Genomic DNA, 22,954 nt, shown 5'->3' with positions numbered 1-22,954 from the left:
AGAACCACTGCTCTAAAAGCCGTACATGTTATTGTCACATATGCATGTACAGTAGATGGCAGTATTGTCCTGTTTAAGAGTGTCACAACATTGCTGTTTACGGCAGACGAAAATGTGACTGCTGTTGTTGTGTGTTGTTACCGCGCTGGGAGGACGTTAATGAAACTGCCTAACAATAAACCCACATAAGAAACCAAGAACTCGCCCTCGATCATTCTACAGTTATAACATCATTGGGCAGACACTCTGTTTATATTGTGGGAAAGCGGACGGGAAAACTGTCGACACATCACTCAGGTCCGCATGATAGGTCAGAAGTGTCCAAAGGTGCCCGCAGCTCATTTTTTCTAAATTCTAAAAAGACTATTACAAAAATAAGGATATAAGTTTGCCATACAAGCAGTTTCTTTCTTTAAAGCGGTCATTGCTCATAAAATAATACTGAATAATAATTAATGTTGTTGGGAATTATTGACAAATATTTGACTTCCTTTTTGGGGAAAAAATGTCATATTTTATGTTTCTCCTACGACAAAAAAAGTTTAATTCACAGATGCATCTGAAGTTGATCCAGAGATTTAGGCATTCAAAGTAAAACTTATTTTTTAGACTTTTATGAGTGTGCCCCTTTTGGATCCCCAAGAATTTTAGTGGATGTTACATTGTTAAAAAAATAACACCAAAACAAAATAAATGGTATGACCTATTGCCTAAAATTAATAATAATAAAAATAATCCATCCATATTCTTCCGCTTATTCCCTTTGGGATCGCATTGGGCACTGGTGCCTATCTCAGCTACAATCGGGCGGAAGGCGGCGTACACCCTGGACAAGTCGCCCTTCATCGCAGTATGTGTAGAAATCTTTATTTATAATTGAATCACTTGGTTATTTTTCAACAAGTTTTTAGTTATTTTTATATGATTTAGGGCTATATAAGTAAACATTGATTAATTGATTGATATCTTTTTTCCAAATAGTTCAAGAAAGACCACTACAAATGAGCAATATTTTGCACTGTTTTACAATTTGATAAATCAGAAACTGATGACAACATGCTGTATTTTACTTCTTTATCTTTTTTTTTTTCAACCAAAAATGCTTTGCCCTGATTAGGGGGTACTTGAATTAAAAAAATGTTCACAGGGGGTACATCTCTGAAAAAAGGTTGAGAACCACTGCTCTAAAAGCCGTACATGTTATTTTCACATATGCATGTACAGTAGATGGCAGTGTTGTCCTGTTTAAGAGTGTCACAACATTGCTGTTTACGGCAGACTAACTGCTTTACGGTAGACGAAAACGTGACTGCTGTTGTTGTGTGTTGTTGCCGCGCTGGGAGGACGTTAATGAGACCTGCTCAAGTCGCCACCACAACAATATTATTCTACTTTGAAATTTTGGGGGGGGGAAATATTGCATATTTTTGCTATTCAAAACGGGAGTTTCTTTATCAAATTGGGCACACAAAAAAATAATTAAAATAATAAACTTTTAATATGGACAGACCTGGAGTTGATGTAGAGATTTGGGCATTCAAAAAGAATATGTAACTTTTTTTTACCATTTTATGACAGACACCCACTTAAGTGTCGCCTGCAAAGGTTAAAACACATCTTACATTGTTTTGCGTTTGGAAATGAAAAATATCAAAATGGCTCCCACATGTTTAGATTGTTAATTAAAGGGAGGGAAAAAATGAATTTAATTCCGAAAGTAAATCTTATTTAGCTGTGTTAGGTTTTGCTGCTTTAGACTATTTTCATAGAAGGTCATGACAGGGGGCGTGGCTAAGGGTTGGAAACGTGATGTACCTGCCTGAGCAAGCACACACCTGTGCTGTCAAATATCTCTCTTCTGCCTTCATCACAACTTTTTATCTTCTGCCTTCATGACAACTTATCTTCTGCCTTCATCACAACTTATCTTCTGCCTTCATCACAACTTTTCTGCCTTTATCACAACTTTTCTTCTGCCTTCATAACAACTTATCTTCTGCCTTCTTCACAACTTATATTCTGCCTTCATCACAACTTTTCTTCTGCCTTAATCGCAACTTATCTTCTGCCTTCATCGCATCTTATCTTCTGCCTTCATCGCAACTAATCTTCTGCCTTCATCGCAACTTATCTTCTGCCTTCATCACAACTGATCTTCTGCCTTCATCGCAACTGATATTCTGCCTTCATCACAACTTATCTTCTGCCTTCATCACAACTTATCTTCTGCCTTCATCACAACTGATCTTCTGCCTTCATCACAACTGATCTTCTGCCTTCATCACAACTTATCTTCTGCCTTCATCGCAACTTATCTTCTGCCTTCATCACAACTTATCTTCTGCCTTCATCACAACTGATCTTCTGCCTTCATCGCAACTGATCTTCTGCCTTCATCACAACTTATCTTCTGCCTTAATCGCAACTTATCTTCTGCCTTCATCGCATCTTATCTTCTGCCTTCATCGCAACTAATCTTCTGCCTTCATCGCAACTTATCTTCTGCCTTCATCAGAACTTATCTTCTGCCTTCATCACAACTTATCTTCTGCCTTCATCACAACTTATTTTCTGCATTCATCACAACTTATCTTCTGCCTTCATCACAACTTATCTTCTGCCTTCATTACGACTTGTCTTCTGCCTCCACCACAACTTGTCTTCTGCCTTCATCACAACTTATCTTCTGCCTTCACAACAACTTTTCTACTTCCTTCATCACAATTTATCTTCTGCCTTCATCACACCTTATCTTCTGCTTTCTTCACAACTTATATTCTGCCTTCATCACAACTAATCTTCTGCCTTCATCACAATTTTTTTTTGCCTTTGTCACAACTGATCTTCTGCCTTCATCGCAACTGATATTCTGCCTTCATCACAACTTATCTTCTGCCTTCATCACAACTTATCTTCTGCCTTCATCACAACTGATCTTCTGCCTTCATCACAACTTATCTTCTGCCTTCATCACAACTTATCTTCTGCCTTCATCGCAACTTATCTTCTGCCTTCATCACAACTTATCTTCTGCCTTCATCGCAACTGATCTTCTGCCTTCATCACAACTTATCTTCTGCCTTAATCGCAACTTATCTTCTGCCTTCATCGCATCTTATCTTCTGCCTTCATCGCAACTAATCTTCTGCCTTCATCGCAACTTATCTTCTGCCTTCATCAGAACTTATCTTCTGCCTTCATCACAACTTATCTTCTGCCTTCATCACAACTTATTTTCTGCATTCATCACAACTTATCTTCTGCCTTCATCACAACTTATCTTCTGCCTTCATTACGACTTGTCTTCTGCCTCCACCACAACTTGTCTTCTGCCTTCATCACAACTTATCTTCTGCCTTCACAACAACTTTTCTACTTCCTTCATCACAATTTATCTTCTTCCTTCATCACACCTTATCTTCTGCTTTCTTCACAACTTATATTCTGCCTTCATCACAACTTTTCTTCTGCCTTCATCACAATTTTTTTTTGCCTTTATCACAACTTTTCTTCTGCCTTCATCGCAACTTATCTTCTGCCTTCATCACAACTTATCTTCTGCCTTCATTACAACTTATCTTCTGCCTCCATCACAACTTGTCTTCTGCCTTCATCACAACTTATCTTCTGCCTTCATAACAACTTTTCTACTTCCTTCATGCAGCTCTGGAAGAACACTTACCCCTCTGGATTACTCACCCCCTGTTTTGCTGCTGTTGCCACGGCAACACAGCTAGAGTCTCCACCGTGCATGTTTTTGACCAGCGTTAAAAAGCATCTCTGGCTTTGTCCTGGTCTGGTGTTTGTCTTGTACTGAGCCACGTTTCCACCGAGCGGTACCGTGGAGCTCACAGTTAGGTGACATGCTATTTGGTGTCGGTCATTCCTATGTCGACTCAATCCTCCCGCGAGAGTAGAACACACGTCTTTCACTTTTCTGAGCAATCTAAATGGTGAAGAACTGCTAGTAAGAAGCAGCTGCAGTGATCTACAAAATATTTGATGTTCAAATATTTGATATTTGGTGTTCAAACTCATAAACTTAATTTTATTTTGCAAATAATAATTAACTTAGAACTTCATGGCTGTAATACGTGCCAAAGTAGTTGGGAAAGGGCATGTTCACCACTGTGTTACATCACCTTTTCTTTTAACAACACTCAATAAACGTTTAGGAACTGAGAAAACTAATTGTTGAAGCTTTGAAAGTGGAATTCTTTCCCATTCTTGTTTTATGTAGAGCTTCAGTCGTTTAACAGTCCGGGGTCTCCGCTGTCGTATTTTACGCTTCATAATCCGCCACACATTTTCGATGGGAGACAGGTCTGGACTGCAGGCGGGCCAGGAAAGTACGAAACCATGCTGTTGTAACACGTGGCTTGGCATTGTCTTGCTGAAATAAGCAGGGGTGTCCATGATAACGTTGCTTGGATGACAACATATGTTGCTCCAAAACCTGTATGGACCTTTCAGCATTAATGGTGCCTTCACAGATGTGTAAGTTACCCATGCCCTGGGCACTAATGCACCCCCATACCATCACAAATGCTGGCTTATGAACTTTGCGCCGATAACAATCCGGATGGTTATTTTCCTCTTTGTTCTGGAGGACACCACGTCCACAATTTCCAAATATAATTTGAAATGTTGACTCGTCAGACCACAGAACACTTTCCCACTTGGCATCAGTCCATCTTAGATGAGCTCGGGCCCAGCGAAGCCAGCGGCGTTCCTTGGTGTTGTTGATAAATGGGTTTTGCTTTACATAGCGGAGTTTTAACTTGCACTTACAGATGTAGCGACCAACTGTAGTTACTGACAGTGGTTTTATGAAGTGTTCCTGAGCCCATGTGGTGATATCCTTTACACACGGATGTCTGTTTTTGATGCAGTACTGCCTGAGGGATCAACGGTCCGGAATATCATCGCTTAAACACATATACCTTTTTACGTTTTAAATTCCTTCCTCTTTTTTCCTGACAATTTAAATCAATGTTCAAGTAATTTTTGTAGAGAATAATAAATGCATTTTAATTTAATTCTTCATTTTAGCTTCTGTTTTTTCAACAAAGAATATTTGTGAAATAGTTCTTCAAACTTATTATGATTAAAATTCAAAAAAATAAATTCTGGCAAATCTAGAAAATCTGTAGAATCAAATTTAAATCGTATTTCAATGTCTTTTGAATTTCTTTTAAAATTTTTGTCATGGAAAATCTAGAAGAAATAATGATTTGTCTTTGTTAGAAATATAGCTTGGTCCAATTTGTTATATATTGTAACAAAGTGCAGATTGGATTTTAACCTATTTAAAACATGTCCTCAAATTTCTAAAATGAATCTTATTTAGGAAAAATTACTAATGATGTTCCATAAATTATTTTTTTATTTTTTCATAAAGAAATCGAATTAGCTAGATTTTCTCTTCATTTTTTTTCGGTTGAATTTTGAATTTTAAAGAGTCGAAATTGAAGATAAACTATGTTTCAAAATTTTATTTTCATTTTTTTCCTGTTTTCTCCTCTTTTAAACCATTCAATTAAGTGTTTTTTTCATCATTCATTCTCTACAAAAAACCCTTCCGTAAAAGGAAAAAAAATGTACGACGGAATGACCGACAGAAATACCCATTTTTTATATATATATATAGATTTATTTATTAAAGGTAAATTGAGCAAATTGGCTATTTCTGGCAGTTTATTCAAGTGTGTATCAAACTGGTAGCCCTTGAAGAAGTAGCTCTTGGTTTCAAAAAGGTTGGTGACCCCTGCAGTAGACACATGTGGAAGAGCTGTTTCTTTCTTTCAAAATTTCAGGTTAATTTGTATACTTACAAACTCATAAAACCTGTTCGTGGGCCGTAGGTTTGACACCTCTGCTCTAGAAGGTACCGTCCAGAGTTGCTGCCATTGTGTTTGCTTTGCTGCGAATGACATCACTTCCTTTGCGTTTATGTTTTTTTCAAACCCTGTTAAGGAGAAAAAGGGTTGGCATCCCTGTTGTGCCGCACCTGTGCACCGCTGCCAGGTTGAACATGAACACGTCACAAGGTTAGCACTTTAGCGTGAGTCATGCCAGCACGCAGCTGATGTGGAAACGTGAAGGCAAGATGTCTGCATCCTCTGTAAAAGCCAAGACGACCTCCTCCTTGTGCAGGCCTGAGTCGCAGCAGAAAGCCTCGGTGAGCGTCACCCCTCCCCTGCCGCCCCCTCCGCCTCCCCCGGAGCCGGCGGGGCCCCCGGAGCCAGAGGAAGAGATCCTGGGCTCTGACGATGAGGAGCAGGAGGACCCAGCGGACTACTGCAAAGGTCAGGAGAACACTTTTTCACTCTTTACTCCTGCTTGGATGACACAGCTGCTGAAAGTGACCCACGTTTACCCAACAATAACACCTTCTCCATCTCATACACAACAATACATACTTTATTATTACCATCATCTTCTGTATTTACACTCGGGGGAGGGGTTGTGTGACAAAATGACAGGAAAATGAAGAACCAATGTTGCATCAAAAAAGATTAACAGATGAAGCTGTAGGAAACCCTGTTTCCATATGAGTTGGGAAATTGTGTTTGATTGAAATATTAACAAAATAGAATGATTTGCAAATCCTTTTCAACCCATATTCAGTTGAATATGCTACAAAAACAAGATATTTGATGTTCAAACTCATAAACTTAATTTTTTAGAATTTCATGGCTGCAACACGTGCCAAAGTAGTTGGGAAAGGGCATGTTCACCACTGTGTTACATCACCTTTTCTTTTAACAACACTCAATAAACGTTTGGGAACTGAGGAAACTAATTGTTGAAGCTTTGAAAGTGGAATTTTTTCCCATTCTTGTTTTATGAAGAGCTTGAGTCGTTCAACAGTCCGGGGTCTCCGCGGTCGTATTTTACGCTTCATAATGCGCCACACATTTTCGATGGGAGACAGGTCTGGACTGCAAGCGGGCCAGGAAAGTACCCGCACTCTTTTTATACAAAGCCATGCTGTTGTGACACTTGTCTTGCTGAAATAAGAAGGGGCGTCCATGATAACGTTGCTTGGATGACAACAAATGTTGTTCCAAAACCTGTATGGACCTTTCAGCATTAATGGTGCCTTCACAGATGTGTAAGTTACCCATGCCTTGGGCACTAATACACCCCCATACCATCACAGATGCTGGCTTTTGAACTTTGCGCCTATAACAATCCGGACGGTTATTTTCCTCTTTGTTCTGGAGGACACCAAGTCCTCTGTTTCCAAATATAATTTGAAATGTGGACTCGTCAGACCACAGAACACCTTTCCACTTTGCATCAGTCCATCTTAGGTGAGCTCGGGCCCAGCCAAGCCGGCAGCATTTCAAGATATTGTTGATAAATGGGTTTTGTTCTGCATAGTAGAGTTTTAACTTGCACTTACAGATGTAGCGACCAACTGTAATTACTGACAGTGGTTTTATGAAGCGTTCCTGAGCCCATGTGGTGATATCCTTTACGCACTGATGTCGGTTTTTGATGCAGTACCGCCTGAGGGATCAGAAGTCCGTAATATCATCGCTTACGTGCAGTGATTTCTCCAGATTCTCTGAACCTTTTGATGATTTTAGGGACCGTAGATGGTAAAATCCCTAAATTCCTTGCAATAGCTCGTTGAGAAATGTTTTTCTAAAACTGTTCGACAATTTGCTTACAAAGTGGTGACCCTCGCCCCATCCTTGTTTGTGAATTACTTAACATTTCATGGAAGCCGCTTTTATACCCAATCATGGCACCCACCTGTTCCCAATTAGCCTGCACACCTGTGTGTTGTTCCAAATAAGTGTTTGATGAGCATTCCTCAACTTTATCAGTATTTATTGCCACCTTTCCCAACTTCTTTGTCACGTGTTGCTGGCATCAAATTCTAAAGTTAATGATTATTTGCAACAAAAAAAATAAAGTTTATGAGTTTGAACATCAAATATGTTGTCTTTGTAGCATATTCAACTGAATATGGGTTGAAAAGGATTTGCAAATCATTGTATTCTGTTTATATTTACATCTAACACAATTTCCCAACTCATATGGAAACGGGGTTTGTACACTAAAGCATCTTTTCATTCTGCCTGCGGTTTGTACAAGGCCTTTGTAAATGGAGGTCTCACAGTCGTGAGTGGTCTGGTCTGCTCTGCATGCGCTGTGAAATGATGCTACTCAGCAGTCCATTATTACAACATCGTTTGTGTACTTCTTCTTTTCCCTGTCAAACAGGTGCGTCGTGTACAATGTTTACTGTGGTAGAGCCATACTTGCCAACCTTGAGACCTCCGATTTCGGGAGGCGGGGGGCGTGGTCGGGGGTTGGGCGAGGGGCGTGTTTGGGGGCGGGGCGTTGTTAAGAGGGAAGGAGTATATTTACATCTATCCATCCATCCATTTCGCTGGTGCCTTTTTCAGCTACAATCGGGCGGAAGGCGGCGTACACCCTGGACAAGTCGCCACCTCATCACAGTATGTGTAGAAATCTTTATTTATAATTGAATCACTTGTTTATTCTTCAACAAGTTGTTAGTTATTTTTATATCTTTTTTCCAAATAGTTCAAGAAAGACCACTACAAACGAGCAATATTTTGCACTGTTGTACAATTTAATAAATCAGAAACTGATGACAAAGTGCTGTATTTTACTTCTTTATCTTTTTTTTTTTCAACCAAAAATGCTTGGCTCTGATTAGGGGGTACTTGAATTAAAAAAATGTTCACAGGGGGTACATCTCTGAAAAAAGGTTGAGAACCACTGCTCTAAAAGCTGTACATGTTATTGTCACATATGCATGTACAGTAGATGGCAGTATTGTCCTGTTTAAGAGTGTCACAACATTGCTGTTGACGGCAGACGAAAATGTGACTGCTGTTGTTGTGTGTTGTTACCGCGCTGGGAGGACGTTAATGAAACTGCCTAACAATAAACCCACATAAGAAACCAAGAACTCGCCCTCGATTATTCTACAGTTATAACGTCATTGGGCAGACGCTCTGTTTATATTGTGAGAAAGCGGACGGGAAAACAGGCTGTCGACACGTCACTCAGGTCCGCATGGAGCTGGAGGGGGCGACATTTCGGGAGTCTCCCGGAAAATCCGTGAGGGTTGGCAAGTATGGGTAGAGCCGATGTCATCTTGTGCAATGTTTACTGTGGTTGAGCTGATGTCATCTCCATGTTGTGTCTCAGGAGGATATCATCCCGTCAAGATCGGGGATTTGTTCAACGGGAGATACCATGTGATCAGGAAGTTGGGCTGGGGACATTTCTCCACCGTTTGGCTGTGCTGGGACATCATGTGAGTGCCAACATGACATCTTCTTACACACACACTCACGGGGCTATTGTAGATCAGGGGTGTCCAAACTACAAGGGGACAAACGGTAGGACATTGATGGATATTGTTGAATGTACAAATGTTGCTCGGAGTGATAACTGAAGAATCCTTTCGAGTAGAAATGCTATGGACGTTTCTACTTCCGGTTGAAGAAACAAAACAGTTCATTTTCAGCACCTGCAGTGAGTGAAAATGTTCAAAAGATGACGACATAGCGCTAACAATAACACACCTTTTCAGTATCTCTGTCGGTGTTCTATGGAAACTTTGTTGAATACAAAACATGGCCTAAGAAATAGCCATAAATTTTGCCACACCGTTTTAGAAGCCGCAGAGTTCATTGCGTGGGGAAAAAAGTAGCGGCTTATAGTTCAGATCAAATATGGCAGTTATAGAGTGCTAAATGTTTTTTTAATTACTTTTAGGATTTGTAAGTAAGTTGAAATTGTACTTGTTAAAATGGCCTGAAGGCTCTACGATGGCCACAGTTTGACTCTGGAACAGATCAAGGCTCCAATTTAACCGAATGGATGACGTTCCACACGTGAAGTTACTTTCTCTCTCAAACGCAGCGTGTAGAGTTCAGGCACTCGTGCGTTCAAGAAAATCAATACACATAAGTAAATATTGACTCTAGAGCAGGGGTCGGGAACCTTTTTGGCTGAGAGAGCCAAAAAGCCAAATATGTTAAAATATATTTCCGTAAGAGCCATGTAATATTTTTTTTAACACTGAACACAACTAAACACGTGCATTTTTAAGTAAGACCAACATTTCTAGAGTATAATAGGTATTTTATCATTTGTAATAACATTGTTATTCTGAAGCTAACTGTGGAGGGGGCGTGGCCTGCGGGCCTGCAGCGACAGGTGCGTAGATGGCCCACCTGGGCCTTGTTATCTAATCACCTGTCGCTCTGTTATAAGCAGCAGCCAGGCGGAGAGACTGGGTTGGGGCTGGGAATACTATTACTGGAAAGCAACTGAGAGACTTATTGAAAAATAAAACAATATTGTAACCCTGAAACAGGTTCTCATGTACGCAACTTCTTGAACAGGTGCGGTAGAAAACGGATGGATGGATTAAAAATGCATGAGAATATTTTATATTTTGAACGTTATTTTTAACAATGTATTTACAAGTGGAATTATTCATTACGTATCGTGTTAAGCAATGTCAGCTCAGATTTATCTGAGAGCCAGATGCAGTCATCAAAAGAGCCACATCTGGCTCTGGAGCCATAGGTTCCCTACCCCTGCTCTAGAGCATTGAAGAAAATAAATACTAGGGGTGTAACGGTACGTGTATTTGTATTGAACCGTTTCGGTACGGGGGTTTCGGTTCGGTACGGGGGTGTATCGAACGAGTTTCAAAGCTAAAAGGCCTACTGAAACCCACTACTACCGACCACACAGTCTGATAGTTTATATATCAATGATGAAATATTAACATTGCAACACATGCCAATACGGCCTTTTCAGTTTACTAAAGTGCAATTTTAAATTTCGCGCGAAGTATTCTGTTTAAAACGGTGACGCGTGCGCGTGACGTCTCGGATTGCGGTGGACATTTTTTGCCAGCCCGATCCCAGCTATAAGTAGTCTGCTTTAATCGTATAATCACACAGTATTCTGGACATCTGTGTTGCTGAATCTTTTGCAATTTGTTCAATGAATAACGGAGACGTCAAAGAAGAAAGATGTAGGTGGGAAGCGGTGTTTTGCAGCTGCCTTTAGCAACACAAGCAGCCGGTGTTTCCTTGTTTACATTCCCGAAGGTGAAGCTTTACTATGGAACATAGGGGTCAAGCCAAGCGAACATGGTCCCCTACCACATGTCAACCGGCAGGTTTCGGTGAGAAAATTGTGGTAATAAGTCGGCTCTTACCGTAGACAATATTTCACAAATATTCGTAGTCGAAAAAACAGAAGCTAAAATGAAGAATTAAATTAAAATGTATTTATCCGTTGTGGTGAAGAAGGAGCTCTCAATTTACCGGTCGATCTACGTCCCCATCCTCACCTATGGTCATGAGCTTTGGGTCATGACCGAAAGGATAAGATCACGGGTACAAGCACGTTGGGACACGTTGGGAATACTATGTCTCCCGGCTGGCCTGGGAACGCCTCGGGATCCCCCAGGAAGAGCTGGATGAAGTGGCTGGGGAGAGGGAAGTCTGGCCTTCCCTGCTTAGGCTGCTGCCCCCGCGACCCGACCTCGGATAAGCGGAAGATGATGGATGGATGGATGGATATTTATCATTCTTTACAATAAAAAAAAATACTTGAACAGTCTTTAAAATATTTTCTTGGATTTTCAAATTCTATTAGAAAAATGTAAAAAATAGAGGCAGCTCACTGGTAAGTGCTGCTATTTGAGCTATTTTTAGAACAGGCCAGTTGTACACTGATCATGATGCTGATGCTGCTGATGATGAAGGTGTGTGGATGATTGGTGATGTGGTGACAGCTGCTGTGTGCCCACAGAGTGAAGAACTTTGTGGCCATGAAGGTGGTGAAGAGCGCCCAACATTACACTGAGACCGCCCTGGACGAGATCAAACTGTTGAGATGTGTGAGCATCCAGCCTCTTTCCTGTTTCCTGTTTCCTGTCCTGAGACGTCCAGTATGTACCTCATGTCACCTTTTGTGGCTCAGGTCAGAGAGAGTGACCCCGTTGACCCCAACAAGGACATGGTGGTCCAGCTCATCGACGACTTCAAGATCACCGGAGTCAACGGCATTCGTATCCTGCTCTCTGTGTGTGTGTGTGTGTGTGTGTGTGTGTGTGTGTGTAAGTGTGTGTGTGTGTGTTTGTGAGTCCTTGACTGCCCCCCCCCCCTCCAGATGTGTGCATGGTGTTTGAGGTGCTGGGCCACCACCTGCTGAAGTGGATCATCAAGTCCAACTACCAAGGTCTGCCTCTGCCCTGCGTCAAGAGCATCATCAGACAGGTGACGACTGGATCTTGCTGCTTTTTCCATTGCCCAATGCAGGTACTAGCGGGTATCACCTCTAGTACCTGCTCAGGCAGGTGACACCAAATGTTGATGTTCAATTAGCCTGTTGCCGCTGTATACAGTATTAACTCGACTTAATTGGTTGTGTGTGTGTGTGTGTGTGTGTGTGTGTGTGTGTGTGTGTGTGTGTGTGTGTGTGTGTGTGTGTGTGTGTGTGTGTGCAGGTGCTGCAGGGGCTGGACTACCTGCACACCAAATGTAAAATCATCCACACGGACATCAAGCCGGAGAACATCCTGATGTGCGTGGACGACACCTTCGTGAGGCGGATGGCCATGGAGGCTGCAGAGTGGCAGAAGGCAGGAGCCCCGCCCCCTTCTGGGTCGGCAGGTAAGCTTTGACTTGATAAGCAACTATACAAATAGGAATAGGCAACTATACAAATAGGAATATACAAATAGAAGTATACAAATTTGAATAAGCAACTGTAGAAATAGGAATATATAAATAGGAATAAGCAACTATACAAATAGCAATATATCAATAGGAATAAGCAACTAATATAAATAGGAATATAGAAATAGGAATAAGCAACTATACAAATAGGAATATATCAATAGGAATATATCAATAGGAATATAGAAATATGAATGAGTCTCTATAGAAATAACAATATATCGCTAGGAATAGGCAACTATAGAAATAGAAATAAGTAACTATAGAAATAGGAATATGGAAATAAAAATAAGTAACTATAGAAATAGGAATATATAAATACAAATAAGCAACGATAGAAATAGGAATAAGCAAGTATAGAAATAGGAATAAGGAATTATAGAAATAGGAATATAGACATATGAATAAGTAACTACAGAAATACGAATGAGGAACTATACAAATAGGAATATATGAACAGGAAGAAGCAACTATAGAAATAGGAATTTAGACATAGGAATAAGTAACTATAGAAATAGGAATACAGGAATAAGGAACTATAGAAATAGGAACATATAAACAGGAAGAAGCAACTGTAGAAATAAGAATTTAGACACAGGAATAAGAATCTATAGAATTATATATTTAAGAATAAGCAACTAAAGAAATATGAATATATATAAACAGGAAGAAGCAGCTATAGAAATAGGAATATATGAACAGGAATAAGCGATTATAGAAATAGGATTATATAAACCTGAAGAATCAGCTATAGAAGTACGAATATATAAACAGGAAGAAGCAACTATAGAAATAGGAATAAGTAACTGTAGATATAGGAATATAGACATAGGAATAAGCAACTATAGAAATAGGAATATAGGAATAAGAAACTATAGAAATAGGAATACATAAACAGGAAGAAGCAACTATAGAAATAGGAATAATATACATTCACCATGCATTAGTCTTGAAATGGCGGCACCAAGGCGTCCTTATAAAATGGCCAAGCCACTTTACAACTGTTATTATTATGAGACTGATGTATAACACATGTGTATACAACTTTTTCTCTCTGTAATAATCCATCCATCCATCTTCTACCTCTTATCCGGGCTTGGGTCGCGGGGGCAGCAGCCCAAGCGGTCGCATCCATCGCTGCTTGCAGCTTTAATTATTTATTGTTATTATTATTATGGTGAGGGTTTTGGCCCCATGCTGTGTTTGCCACCTCAACGGTTGTATCAAGTATGTGTGAGAGAGAGAATCTTTGTTGCAACCATGACTCACACTTGCTTTCTTCTGCTGTGTGTGTCAGTTAGCACAGCCCCGCAGCTCAAAGCGGTGAGTACGACTGATGTGAGTACGACCTGAGAACACGCACACACACACACACACGCACACACACACACACACACGTTTCTTCTCATGGCAAACAATTGTATTTGTACCTTCTCATCGCCTATGAAAGCCCATTTCATGGCAAGGCTTCCATGACAGCTGTTATTCATGCTGGTCTTTGCACCCGCAGGTGGGAAAGATCTCCAAGAACAAGAAGAAGAAGCTGAAGAAGAAGCAGAAGCGTCAGGCTGAACTTCTGGAGAAGAGGATGCTGGAGATCGAGGCCCTGGAGAGGGAAGCTGAGAAGGAGAAAGGGGAGGAGGGGGAGGAAGAGCGAGCAGGAGAGGAAGAAGATGGCGCCCAGAAGAAGCAACCAGCACCACCACCACCACCACCGCCTTCTGCAACACCAGCACCACTGGGCCCCAGCATGGCCCTGGGAGAGAGCGAGGAGGAGGAGGATGACGATGAGGACTGGGAGGATGTGGAGGAGGAAGGTGGAGAGAGGCCCATCAGGTTAACCAATCACACATGTGAGTGCAAGCAAGACAACCTAACAGCAAAAAATATCCCTAAAATACAAACCCTGTTTCCATATGAGTTGGGAAATTGTGTTAGATGTAAATATAAACGGAATACAATGATTTGCAAATCATTTTCAACCCATATTCAGTTGAATATGCTACAAAGAGAACATATTTGATGTTCAAACTCATAAACTTTATTTTTTGTGCAAATAATTAACTTAGAATTTCATGGCTGCAACACGTGCCAAAGTAGTTGGGAAAGGGCATGTTCACCACTGTGTTACATCACCTTTTCTTTTAACAACAGTCAATAAACATTTGGAAACTGAGAAAACTAATTGTTGAAGCTTTGAAAGTGGAATTCTTTCCCATTCTTGTTTTATGTAGAGCTTCAGTCGTTCAACCGCTGTCGTATTTTACGCTTCCATGGGAGACAGGTTTGGACTGCAGGTGGGCCAGGAAAGTACCCGCACTCTTTTTTTTTTACGAAGCCACGCTGTTGTAACACGTGCTGAATGTGGCTTGGCATTGTCTTGCTGGAATAAGCAGGGGCGTCCATGAAAAAGACGGCGCTTAGATGGCAGCATATGTTGTTCCAAAACCTGTATGTACCTTTCATCATTAATGGTGCCTTCACAGATGTGTAAGTTACCCATGCCTTGGGCACTAATGCACCCCCATACCATCACAGATGCTGGCTTTTGAACTTTGCGTCGATAACAGTCTGGATAGTGAAGCCCCTTTGGTCCGGAAGACACGATGTTGAATATTTCCCCCAAAAATTTGAAATGTGGACTCGTCAGACCACAGAACACTTTTCCACTTTACATCAGTCCATCTCGGGCCCAGAGAAGCCGGTGGCGTTTCTGGATGTTGTTGATGAATGGCTTTCGCTTTGCATAGTAGAGCTTTAACTTGCACTTACAGATGTAGCGACGAATTGTATTTAGTGACAGTGGTTTTCTGAAGTGTTCCTGAGCCCACGTGGTGATATCCTTTAGAGATTGATGTCTGTTTTTGATACAGTGCCGTCTGAGGGATCGAAGGTCACGGTCATTTAATGTTATGTGGAGTGATTGCTCCAGATTCTCTGAACCTTTTGATGATATTATGGAGCGTAAATGTTAAAATCCCTAAATGTCTTGCACTTTGAGAATCGTTGTTCTTAAACTGTTTGACTATGTGCTCACGCAGTTGTGGACAAAGGGGTGTACCTCGCCCCATCCTTTCTTGTGAAAGACTGAGCATTTTTTGGGAAGCTGTTTTTATACCCAATCATGGCACCCACCTGTTCCCAATTAGTCTGCACACCTGTGGGATGTTCCAAATAAGTGTTTGATGAGCATTCCTCAACTTTATCGAAATTTATTGGCACCTTTACCAACTTCTTTGTCACGTGTTGCAGCCATGAAATTCTAAGTTAATGATTATTTGCACAAAAAAAAAAAGTTTATCAGTTTGAACATCAAATATGTTGTCTTTGTAGCATATTCAACTGAATATGGGTTGAAAAGGATTTGCAAATCATTATATTCTGTTTATATTTACATCTAACACAATTTCCCAACTCATATGGAAACGGGGTTTGTACAAGAGAAGCTCACAAAATGAATATTGTGCAAAAGTCCAGTGAAGTTGTGTAAATGCTAAAAAAAAAAAAATCCTTTTTAACTTATACTCAATTGAATAGACGGCAAAGACAAGATTTTTCAACTCGTGAACTTTGTTATTTTTTGCAAATATTTGCTCATTTGGAATTTGATGCCTGCAGCATGTTTCAAAAAAGCTGGCACAAGTGGCAAAAAAGAGAGTGAGAAAGTTGAGGAATGCTCATCTAGGACTTATTTGAAAAACACCCCACAGGTGAACAGGCTAATTGGGAACAGGTGGGTGCCATGATTGGGTATAAAAGCAGCTTCCATGAAATGCTAAAGTAATTCACAAACAATTACATTGTCAACAATGCCTGAGCAAATTGTTTAACAACAACATTTTGCAAGGAATTTGTGGATTTCACCATCAACGCTCCGTAATATCATCAAAATGTTCATAGAATGTGGAGAAATCACTGCACGTAAGCCATGATATTACGCATCTTCCATCCCTCAGGTGCTACTGCATCAAAAAGCCACATCAGTGTGAAAAGGATATCACCACATGGGCTCAGGAACACTTCAGAAAACCACTGTCGGTAACTACAGTTGGTCGCTACATCTGTAAGTGCGAGTTAAGACTCTACTATGCAAAGCCAAAGCCATTTATCAACAACACGCGGAAACGCTTAGCTGGGCAGCTTCCATGAAATGCTAAGTAATTCACAAACAAGGATGGGACGAGGGTCACCACTTTGTAAGCAAATTGTCGAACAGTTTTAGAACAACATTTCTCAACGAGCTATTGCAAGGAATTTAGGGATTTTACCATCTACGGTCCGTAAAATTATCAAAAGGTTCAGAGAATCTGGAGAAATCACTGCACGTAAGCGATGATATTACGGACCTTTGATCCCTTAGGCGGTACTGCATCAAAAACCGACATCAGTGTGTAAAGGATATCACCACACGGGCTCAGGAACACTTCATAAAACCACTGTCAGTAACTACAGTTGGTCGCTACATTTGTAAGTGCAAGTTAAAACTCTACTATGCAAAGCCAAAGCCATTTATCAACAACATCCAGGTACGCCGCCGGCTTTGCTGGGCCCGAGATCATCTAAGATGGACTGATGCAAAGTGGAAAAGTGTTCTGTGGTCTGACGAGTCCACATTTCAAATCATATTTGGAAACTGAACGTGGTGTCCTCCAGAACAAAGAGGAAAATAACCATCCGGATTGTTATAGGCGCAAAGTTCAAAAGCCAACATCTGTGATGGTATGGAAGTGTATTAGTGCCAAAGGCATGGGTAACTTAAACATCTGTGAAGGCACCATTAATGCTGAAAGGTACATACAGGTTTTGTAGCAACATATGTTGTCATCCAAGCAACGTTATCATGCAGTGTTTCCCACAGGCTAAGGCAACTATTTGTGGCGGTGTGGTCGGGCGGCGGGGCTGTGGGGGGAGGCGGTGGCGATGACCAAGAAGAACGCGGAGTTGGAATATAATTACAACACTTTATGTACATATTTATATACATATTTATATATTATTTACATATTTATATAATATGTAACTACACGCTCCATTCACAGACAGAGTCCCATTGCATTTATGAGCGGTCGAGCGAGTCAAAAGCCGAAAAAAATATTCGTATTTATTTATTTATTTTTTTTAAATTTTATTTCATTTGTGGCGGCCGTAATTCTTTCGTGGCGGGCCGCCACAAATAAATGAATGTGTGGGAAACCCTGATATGGGTTGAAAAGGATTTGCAAATCATTGTATTCTGTTTATATTTACTTCTAACACAACTTCCCAACTCATATGGAAACGGGGTTTGTATCTTCACATGTTGCTGCATTGCTATCTGCAATTGAAGCAAAGGTGAAGATGCACAGTAACAATCTTACTGGCTACTTCCATAAGTATCCACCCTTGCTCTCCTACTCTTTTCAGCTTCTAATATATTCACCTTTTCGCTTCTTTTAGGTGCGGCGCACACGGAGGAGGAGCCCAGCGAGACGCCTGAAGGTGGGCGTGAAGAAGGAGAAGATGCGACCACGCCTGTGGCTGAAAGGGAGGCCTCCATCCCTCTTGTCACCGTGCAAGCTCATGGGGATTCTGCACTGGCACAGGAGGTGCAGGAAGAGCCAGAAAAGAAGGAGGAGACAACACCGAAGGTAAATGAGGAGCAAAAAGAGACTGAGCTTGAGGAGAAGGAGGCAGAAGAGGAGAAGGAGGCAGAGGAGGAGGAGAAGGAGGCAGAGGAGGAGAAGGAAGCAGAGGAGGAGAAGAAGGAGGAGGAGAAGGAGGCAGAAGAAAAGGAGGAGAAGGAGGCAGAAGAGGAGGAGGAGTCCAATGAGGATGACGACACCACCACCACCACCACCGACCTCCTCGCTTCCCCCATCAAGTCCCCGACCAACAAAAGCACTCTGCCCAAAACCAACGGCCACATCCTCCTCACCTCTGAGGGTGTGGGGGACCACCCGGCCCCTTCGCCCACCCCCGAGACCCTCCTCTGCCCCCTGGTGGAGTCCGAGCTCAGCTACACCGACAAGGACGTCTCGCTCAGCTCTGGCTACGAGATGTACAACGGCGAGACGGCGCTGACCAACGGCGCCGGCGAGCGCCATCGGGTCGCAGCCGTGCTGCCTTACCCCGATTTACCCCTGGATCCAGAGCCGGGGGAGCCCGCCTGCGTGGGGGCGGGGCAATCACCGGAAAGCCCCACGGCGGACCGCAGCCGCACCGTGTCATCCTCCAGCACAGGGGACACGCCCAAAGGTAAGCCACTCATCTTCTCTAAGTATTGTTTCATCACAAAGGGTCATATACATTTTCAGTCCTCCAGTATTGTGTCATCATAAAAGGTCATACCGTATTTCCTTGAATTGCCGCCGGGGTGCTAATTAATTTAAAACCTCTTCTCACTCCGGCGCTTACCAAAGGCATGCGGTAAAGGTAAGCATGCGCTAATTATTTTAAAACCTCTTCTCACTCCGGCACTTACCAAAGGCATGTAGTAAAAATTTGAGTGTGATGTAAGGATACCATCATGAAAAGTATGTTTAATAAAAAAAAAACGTTATTATGGTCTTACCTTTACTTATAAATGAAGTCCATGCGCAGCTCCTTCTGATCAAAAGCATCGATAATTATTTATAGAAGTCTTCCTTATCTTTCTTCAGTTTTAAAAGTCTCTGTCTCGATGGAGATCTTCCTTTATTACCTCCTGCTTCGATTGAAAGTCCAGTTTCTGCTTATTTTCTATCACTTTTACGATCATCGTTGTCACTTCTTCTGCAGCCGAGTAGTCGCAAGAAGGATCACTAGCGCCCTCTACCACCAGGAAGCGGGAGTCATTTAATGACTGATATTTGACACACGCAGCTACGGTATATTAATAAAACATAACTGCTTACTGTTCTTTTCAGCATATTCAATAGCTTGGACCTTAAATCCTACTGAATAGCTCTTAATCTTCTTCCCATTATGCGATTTCAAATTATTTTGCGAAGCGAGTTTGACCCGGCAGTAATTCAAGGCAGGCGCATACTATATACCCAGCGGCAATTCAAGGAAATACGGTATACATTTTCAGTCCTCCAGTATTGTGTGATCATAAAAGGTCATCTACATTTTCAGTCCGGGTCAGAGCTGCAGATCTGCTCATCAACCCTCTGGACCCACTTAATGCTGAATCCATTCGAGTGAAAATAGCTGACCTCGGCAATGCCTGCTGGGTGGTAAGACCCATTTTCTTTTGTTTTACTTTGTTTTGTTTTTATTTTTTTATAGTTTATTTTTATATTTTATATATATATATAAATATATAATATTTTTATAATAATTAATTGTTTTGGTTTTTATATCAATTGTAGCATCTATTATAGAATTGTTTTGCACTTTAATGTCATAATTTTTGATGACACCTTTTTAGTCATGCTTGTATTCCTCACTGATTGGCTGTGAGAGTCACATGCTTCTCACCTCTGGCTTCAGTCATTCCCAATAAAAGGGCTTTTTTAAAATGTATTCATTTATTTGAGGCAATGACATAAAAAAGTACAAGTTTGACAACACGTAATAATATAAATGAATATCATGCAAAAGTGTACAGTATGTAAACATGATAGTCCGGTTTTACCTGAGGGGCAAGAACGTCATTTATTTAATCCCACCCCCATTTCTCCATTCAGTGATCAATACTTTGACTTTCACTCTTACTTTGTTTAAGGATTGTAATACAAATGTTGTATCACTGTAACACTAATTATTACACTGTAACACTAATTATTACACTGTAACACTAATTATTACACTGTAACAATCATTTGTATCAACAATGTAGGAAGAATGAGTATACCAACAATGGTAATAGACAACATAGCAACAATGGTAATAGACAACATAGCAACAATAGTAATAGACAACATAGCAACAATGGTAATAGTCAACATAGCAACAATGGTAATAGACAACATAGCAACAATGGTAATAGACAACATAGCAACAATGGTAATAGACAACATAGCAACAATGGTAATAGACGACATAGCAACAATGGTAATAGACGACATAGCAACAATGGTAATAGACGACATAGCAACAATGGTAATAGACGACATAGCAACAATGGTAATAGACAACATAGCAACAATGGTAATAGACGACATAGCCATTTTTCTACCGCTTATTCCCTTTCGGGGTCACGGGGGGCGCTGGCGCCTATCTCAGCTACAATCGGGCGGAAGGCAGGGTACACCCTGGACAAGTCGCCACCTCATCGCAGGGCCATTACACTGTAACACTAATTATTACACTGTAACAATCATTTGTATCAACAATGTAGGAAGAATGAGTATACCAACAATGGTAATAGACAACATAGCAACAATGGTAATAGACAACATAGCAACAATGGTAATAGACGACATAGCAACAATGGTAATAGACGACATAGCAACAATGGTAATAGACGACATAGCAACAATGGTAATAGACGACATAGCAACAATGGTAATAGACAACATAGCAACAATGGTAATAGACAACATAGCAACAATGGTAATAGACGACATAGCAACAATGGTAATAGACAACATAGCAACAATGGTAATAGACGACATAGCAACAATGGTATTAGACGACATAGCAACAATGGTATTAGACAACATAGCAACAATGGTAATAGACAACATAGCAACAATGGTAATAGACGACATAGCAACAATGGTAATAGACGACATAGCAACAATGGTATTAGACAACATAGCAACAATGGTAATAGACAACATAGCAACAATGGTAATAGACAACATAGCAACAATGGTAATAGACAATATAACAACAATGGTAATAGACAACATAGCAACAATGGTAATAGACAACATAGCAACAATGGTAATAGACGACATAGCAACGATGGTAATAGACAACATAGCAACAATGGTAATAGACAACATAGCAACAATGGTAATAGACAACATAACAACAATGGTATTAGACAACATAGCAACAATGGTAATAGACAACATAGCAACAATGGTAATAGACAACATAGCAACAATGGTAATAGACAATATAACAACAATGGTAATAGACAACATAGCAACAATGGTAATAGACAACATAGCAACAATGGTAATAGACGACATAGCAACGATGGTAATAGACAACATAGCAACAATGGTAATAGACAACATAGCAACAATGGTAATAAACAACATAGCAACAATGGTAATAAACAACATAGCAACAATGGTAATAGACAACATAGCAACAATGGTAATAAACAACATAGCAACAATGGTAATAGACAACATAGCAACAATGGTAATAGACAACATAACAACAATGGTAATAGACAACATAGCAACAATGGTAATAGACAACATAGCAACAATGGTAATAGACAACATAGCAACAATGGTAATAGACAAAATATCAACATTGCTAATAGACAAAATAGCAAGAATGGTAATAGACAACATAACAACAGTAGTAATAGACAACATAGCAACAATGGTAATAGACGACATAGCAACGATGGTAATAGACAACATAGCAACAATGGTAATAGACAACATAGCAACAATGGTAATAGACAACATAGCAACAATGGTAATAGACAAAATATCAACATTGCTAATAGACAAAATAGCAAGAATGGTAATAGACAACATAACAACAGTAGTAATAGACAATATAACAACAATGGTAATAGACAACATAGCAACAATGGTAATAGACAACATAGCAACAATGGTAATAAACGACATAGCAACGATGGTAATAGACAACATAGCAACAATGGTAATAGACAACATAGCAACAATGGTAATAAACAACATGGCAACAATGGTAATAAACAACATAGCAACAATGGTAATAGACAACATAGCAACAATGGTAATAAACAACATAGCAACAATGGTAATAGACAACATAGCAACAATGGTAATAGACAACATAACAACAATGGTAATAGACAACATAGCAACAATGGTAATAGACAACATAGCAACAATGGTAATAGACAACATAGCAACAATGGTAATAGACAACATAGCAACATTGCTAATAGACAAAATATCAACATTGCTAATAGACAAAATAGCAAGAATGGTAATAGACAACATAACAACAGTAGTAATAGACAACATAGCAACAATTGTAAGGTAAACATTGAGGTCATGTTAAGACTTTGAGACAGAGAACAACGGCAGATCAAATGAAAG

General features: G+C 40.4%; 1 protein-coding gene across 4 annotated transcripts in view; it reads left to right on the top strand.

Moving 5' to 3' along the window:
* The window catches only part of LOC133562998 (SRSF protein kinase 2-like), a 125,807-nt gene that overhangs the window by 81,150 nt on the left and 21,703 nt on the right, over positions 1-22,954 (top strand). For all 4 annotated transcript variants that reach the window (XM_061916875.1, XM_061916874.1, XM_061916873.1 and 1 more), the window contains 10 exons: positions 6,157-6,308; positions 9,202-9,310; positions 11,836-11,923; positions 12,007-12,094; positions 12,196-12,302; positions 12,533-12,698; positions 14,062-14,102; positions 14,275-14,617; positions 18,201-18,998; positions 19,860-19,960. In XM_061916875.1, the coding sequence (XP_061772859.1) occupies positions 6,157-6,308; positions 9,202-9,310; positions 11,836-11,923; positions 12,007-12,094; positions 12,196-12,302; positions 12,533-12,698; positions 14,062-14,102; positions 14,275-14,617; positions 18,201-18,998; positions 19,860-19,960 (1,993 nt within the window). The remainder of the gene's footprint in view (positions 1-6,156; positions 6,309-9,201; positions 9,311-11,835; positions 11,924-12,006; positions 12,095-12,195; positions 12,303-12,532; positions 12,699-14,061; positions 14,103-14,274; positions 14,618-18,200; positions 18,999-19,859; positions 19,961-22,954) is intronic.

The sequence above is a fragment of the Nerophis ophidion genome, linkage group LG12, assembly GCF_033978795.1.
Source record: "Nerophis ophidion isolate RoL-2023_Sa linkage group LG12, RoL_Noph_v1.0, whole genome shotgun sequence".
In the NCBI taxonomy this organism is placed as follows: Eukaryota; Metazoa; Chordata; class Actinopteri; order Syngnathiformes; family Syngnathidae; genus Nerophis; species Nerophis ophidion.
This window is presented reverse-complemented; position numbering and strand designations above follow the sequence as displayed.